The 5,990-nt window shown below is 60.4% G+C and overlaps 1 protein-coding gene across 1 annotated transcript; it reads left to right on the plus strand.

Moving 5' to 3' along the window:
- Positions 1-5,990, plus strand: ACR (acrosin). Its single transcript, XM_059080559.2, has 5 exons — positions 1-85; positions 1,124-1,330; positions 1,534-1,817; positions 4,639-4,784; positions 5,312-5,990. Exons 1-5 carry the CDS (start codon positions 18-20, stop codon positions 5,846-5,848), a joined length of 1,242 nt encoding a protein of 413 aa, XP_058936542.1. The 5' UTR covers positions 1-17; the 3' UTR covers positions 5,849-5,990.

Raw genomic sequence — 5,990 nt, forward strand, 5'->3', positions numbered from 1 at the left:
GCAGGAGTTCGGTAGAGATGCTGCCAACTGCCGTTCTGCTCGTCTTGGCGGTGTCTGCGGTCGCTAGAGATAACACCGCGTGTGAGTAAGTGTCGGAGACACCTGGGGCCGGGAGGGTGTCTTCTGAGTAACAGACCCCACCCGGACTCCGTCCGTCCAGGGCTCTGGAGGAAGCCAAGCTGGGGCCTCAGCAGTCCCCCGGGTCTCACAGCGCCTGTTACCCACATCCCCAGCCCGGACCACCCCTGCTCCCAGCATCCTCAGCCCAGAGCCCCCAGGGCCCCAGATGTCCATGGTTTCCTCCAGAGACTGACTCCTGGGGCCCTGCAGCGGCCCTGCAGCACACAGGCCTGTGCTGCCTCCCCGCCCAGTGACTGACTTCACTGCCTCTTGAACGGGAGTCTTGATTCTCAGGAGCCCTAACCCTAACCCTAACTGGGACACCCCCCCCCCCCCGCCGGCTGGGGCTGACCCCGAAGGCCCCAGGGTGTCGTCAGGCGGTACCTCTGCGACCTCTGCTCCACGCGTAGAATCCCAAGCCCCCAAGGTACCCGCGATGCCAATGACTGCCAAACGCCCACCGGCGACACAGAGCCCTGACCTTCCCCCTCTGGACCGCTCCCGCCCCAGTGTGCCCCCCTCCCCTGGGGGTCACTTTATCTACCTGCGGCTGCTCTCCTCCTACCACTGTCCAACCCAACCCAGCCCCAGGACCCGCTGGCTCTTCCCGGAGTCTCCCACGCAAGATTACCCCCCTCCGCTCCCACCTTTAGCTGCCCCCTCTGATCGGGGATCTCCCGTACTTCTAGGGCCCTCACAGTCTGTCCTAGCTACCCATGGCCCCCTCTATCCCCCCCGTGACCACACTCACAGACCCAAGAAATGCCACCCCTGGCATATTTCCTGGAGCCCGTGGCTTCCCGTCCCGTCACAGCCGCCACAGCACCACTGCTCAGCCGTCCCCCTGGATCCCACACCGTCGAGCTGGCCCTGCTTTCCCAGGACCCCTCCCCTCAGCTCTTCCCCACTGGGACCAGCGCCAAGCCCCTCTCTCCCAGTTGTGGAGGCCCGAGGACGGGCTGGCCCGGTCTTGATGCGAACCGTGCCCGTGGTCTCTCCTCAGCGGCTCGTGCGGGTTGCGGTTCAGGCAGATCCAGCAAGGGGGCGTGCGAATCATCGGCGGGCAGGCCGCGGCGCTCGGGGCCTGGCCCTGGATGGTCAGCCTGCAGATCTTCACGCAGCACAACAGGCGGCGGTATCACGTGTGCGGGGGCACCTTGCTCAACTCGCACTGGCTGCTCACCGCTGCTCACTGCTTCCGGAGCAACAAGTACGTGCGGGAACGTTCAGAGGGGGGCTTCACAAAGGCTCCTCCCAGGACTGGGCGTTCTCCACGGGCCTGTGTGCCGGCGGAACCTGAGGCTTCGCGGCCCGGTGGACCCACACGCGCCGGGGCTGGGGCGCGCCCAGGCTCACGGTCACCAGCCAGTCCACAGCGAGGGCGGCCTGGCTTTCTTTCCTCTGTGCCCGCAGCAAAGTTACCGACTGGAGGCTGATTTTCGGAGCCAAGGAAGTCGTGTGGGGAAGCAATAAGCCAGTGAAGCCGCCTCTGCAGGAGAGATTCGCCGAGAAAATCATCATTCACGAGGACTACTCCCCAGGCTCGGAGGCAAACGACATCGCTCTCATGAAGATCACCCCTCCTGTCCTCTGTGGGCACTTCATTGGACCCGGCTGCCTGCCCCAGTTTCGGGCAGGCCCACCCAGAATTCCCCAGACATGCTGGGTGGCTGGCTGGGGATTCTTAAAAGACAATGGTGAGTACCGGCCGGGAGAAGTGCCAGGCGCCCCCTTGGCGGTCCTCGAGGTGAGGGGGAACCGTGTGGACGCCTGGCCCTGCCCCACCCAGTCCCCAGCGCGCGGTGCCACGACTGGGTCCTGTCGCTGGCCTTTCACAGCCAGAGAAACGGAGTAGAGCCCCCTGTCCAGGGCCCCTCCTGGGCGGCCGGCTGCCCCCGGAGAACTGGTCGTCTGCAGCATGGGGTCGAGGCTGTGCCCGGAGCCCGGGGTGGGTTCTGGGAGCGGGGCACGTGCCCCGAAGAAGCACTTGGAGGAGGGCTTCAGACCGAGTTGCCCTCCCGGGGCCTCAGTTTCCCCCTGTGTGGGTGGAAGGGCCAGGTCACGTGGTCTCCCAGCTCTGCGACTCCCGAGCCCGGCCCTTCCGTCCTAGCGCCCTCTGGGCCTCCCATGCCTGCGGCTGCCCGCGCTGCCCGCGGGCGCTGCGCGTGTCCTCTGCGGGCCGGGGCCATGGCGCGAGGTTCTGCCAGCCGGGCAAGACCCGCGAGGGCGCGCCTCTGCTCGGGAGCTGCCCGCTCAGCTCTCCGTGGGTGGCTGCGAGAGTCTTCACCCAGTCACGTTAGGGATGTGAAGATATGATGGCATTAACTTAGCTTTCAGTCTCTCTTGTTCATTGATAATGGAAGATCTGGTATTCCTAATTCAAGGCGGTTCAGTCATTTGGGGTTTAAAACTCAGTTTTTTCTGTTTTTGGTAACAAAAATCGGTAATTTTGGATTCTTCCCTTAACTCTTCTCCTCCTCTCTCAAAGTTTGATCTTGGTTTCTGATAGGATTGCCACCCATGCTGTCCCTCAGGGAAGGGTGTCTCCTCTCAGCCGCCTTTGCTTTCACTGGCCTTTGCTGACTCACAACCTTTCCTCCCTGGCCTGGGGTGTCAACCCCTGTCCGGCTGTTGGTGTCCGGGGCTCTGCCACGGTCTCTAGAGCAAGTATACCCTTGCTTCTTGTCTCATCCCCTGGCCTGCCCTGCCCTGCGCCCCCGTCCGACGGGGGATCTTTTGGGGCTTCTTGCAGTCCCTGGGAGGCTGATCTCAGGATTTCCATCCAATGACCCCCCCCGCCCCGCCAACCCCACCTCTGCTGTGCTTTTGCTCAGGAGAACTGTGGGCTCCCACCTGTACCCTGGACGTCACGCAAGACCTAATTTGTTCTAGAATCACCTTAAATTTAATGAGATTTCTAACCTTTTTGTTTGCAAGCACATCCCCCACCTTTAAGGCCAAGTCTTAAAGAACCCCCCCAGCCTCCTGTGCTCTTCTTTCCGACCTTTCTTTTCCTTGGCCTACCTCTTCCTTGAACTCAGATGCTTTGGGGCTGGAAGAGCACTTCAGGGAATCGGCCTCTTTTGCCATTGAACTTTTGGCTCCTGCAGGCTTTTTTGGCATTTGATGTTTAAAGCCAAGGTGCTGGGACTGAGAAAACTTATGTGTTTCAGGACACCTGGCTCTTAACAGTGAATCTCATGGCTTTCAAGACTGTGGGCTCTGCCATAGATGTAAAAATCACCTTAATGGCCAACAAGCCAGGCTTGCCATTGTTATTTCCATGTTACCCCTACCGGAAGGGCAGTGCATGTACAAAACCCTCATTGCTGCTTGGATGGGAAGGAAAGGTGGGGGCTAAGGAGATCGGAAGCGTAACCAAAGCCGCGCAAACCCGCACTCAGCAGCATCTACTGAATGCTCGCTGTCCCTGCCCCACCCACAGTGCTCCACGGGGCGCCTGCCTTCCCTCTCCGCCTTCAGAGCCACGCTCCGGGTCTGCCCCTCCGACAGGTCTGATCTGGCAACTCCCCATCTGTACTGCAGACGACGTTCAAGCCCGCTGGGCTGTGGCTGGGCTGTGGGTGCTGTTGTGGCGGGGCCGGTGGAACCCTGCTGTCTGTGGGACCACGTGATGCAGAGGGGTCGCGTTGGCTCTTGGGCTCCAAGCCAGATGCAATGGAGCCGGCTGCCCCAGCCCCAGCACAGGCTGGGACTTTCTTAACCCCTGGTCGTGGCCGAGCATCTGAGGCAATGAAGGAAGTTCTGACGCGGCCTCAGGGGTCATTTCGACCACCCGTGCCCCTGACAGGCCTGCCTGTGTGTGGAGGCCCTGCTGTAGCTCTGCTCTCTGCACACCTCAAAACAGATACGAGGCACACGGGGAGGGGCTCATCAGACCAAGTCCAGCGGGTCCTGTCCACAGCTGGGTGGAGGATAAAAAGCAGGGGGGCGACCTATAGCCAGAACGGAAGGTGTGGCCTGGTCTTGAGTCTAGAGAGGAAAGCCCGGGTGTGAATCCAAGCCGCACCAGGTCCCTGCCGTGACCTTGGCAAGTGGTGCTCCGATCTCCTGACTGGAGAAAAGGGGAATAAGCGTTCCTAACTCATGAGGTGGCTGTGAGGAGTGAACGGGACGAGGCCTGTGTCATTCACAGTGAGCTCTCGGCGCACCCTCAGTGCAATTGTTAACAGCCCTCTGTAAGCCAGCATCTACCCTTCACGTACACGACTCTCCAGCTGCATCCATCCGTCCTCCACGCGCCGTCCGCCCACCGCGCACCTCCTTTCTCTCCTCCTCTCTCCTCCACCTCCATCTCCCGTCTCTCCTCTGCTCTTGCAGCTCTGTGTTTTCTTCCCTTCGGGAGTGGGTAAGGAGAGGCCGGGGCCATTGACTTGCATGCATCTTAGGTTGAAATAGAGCATTTCAGGACGACGGGGTTTTAGTGGGGGGAGGAGGGCAGGGCTTTCCCAGAACACGTCTTCTGGGATCGCTGGCCACTGAGTCGCCTGGCTGTAGTCCCCAGGACATCACCTACACTGCAGGAGGCACGTGTGGACATCATCGACCTCGACTTATGTAACTCGACTGGGTGGTACAATGGGCGCATTCGTTCAACCAATGTGTGCGCAGGGTATCCTGAAGGCAAGATTGACACCTGCCAGGTAACTTTCCTTTGGGCGCCCAGGCCCTTGCGGACACTTCTTTTTTGGATCCCTGAGCAAATGTCCCTGGTCCCGTCTTCCAGCATCTGCAGTCACAATGAGCTTGGGAGGTGACACCCACCAGCTGCCCCTACAAAGAATCCACCACCATTTGTGGAACTTTAACCCCCCCTAACGCAGAGATCATATCATCCAAACGTTGCTCCAAAGAGAACGCCCACCTCTCCTCACCAGAATGCAAAACAGTCAAGTCCACTTGCGCGCACGCGCTCACGTACGCACGTAAAACCACCCAGGCCCGTGGGTTTGCTTATCTTGCCCCCTCACTGCGAGGAAACCCATGAGCAGCCAGCCACACCGTTCTCACATCCCAGAGCAGCTGTTGGGGCGCCTCAACTTTACTACGACCGCCTGTGTTTATGGCAGCAGGGACCCATAGGACTGCAAAAATGCCTCCCGGAGTCTGTGACCCTTCTGGGCAGGGAAAGTGGCTCCGGCAGAGAGTGACGCTGTGTCCTTCTGCGCAGGGGGACAGCGGCGGGCCGCTCATGTGCGAAGAGAGCGTGGGAAAGCGCTACGTGGTCGTGGGGATCACAAGCTGGGGGGTAGGCTGTGCCCGAGCTAAGCGCCCTGGAGTCTACACGTCTACCTGGTCCTATCTGAACTGGATTGCCTCCAAGATTGGTTCTAACGCTTTGCACATGGTTCAGTTGCCCCCCCCTCCCCCTCCTCCTACTCCAGCACCTCCCGCTAAACCCGCCTCCACTCAGCCTTCTATTCGCCCACCTTGGTACTGGTGGAGTGTACCAGTGCGTCGCCCAACTCCCTCCCAGAGCCCCGCTGCAGTGGCCCGACCCCAACCTGCAGGTCCACCGCCTCCGCCTCCCCCTCCCCCACCTCCCCCTCCCCCACCGCCCCCTCCCCCGCAGCCCCCCCCTCCCCCTCCCCCACCCCCACTGCCACCTTCCACTAAACCTCCCCGAGCACTTTCTTTTGCCAAGCGACTACAGCAGCTCATAGAGGCCTTGAAGGGCAAGGCCTTTTTTGACAGAAAGGGCACATAGGAAATGGAGGCCACAGACATCCCAGAGCAGCCTGCCTCCTTCTGATCTGAGCCCCTTCTCAACGGACCCAGTGAACCCCTCGCTCCTGAGGAAAAAAAGATGAAATAGATGATTATAAATACAAATATAAATATATGTACAT

The sequence above is a fragment of the Kogia breviceps genome, chromosome 12 (assembly GCF_026419965.1).
Source record: "Kogia breviceps isolate mKogBre1 chromosome 12, mKogBre1 haplotype 1, whole genome shotgun sequence".
In the NCBI taxonomy this organism is placed as follows: Eukaryota; Metazoa; Chordata; class Mammalia; order Artiodactyla; family Physeteridae; genus Kogia; species Kogia breviceps.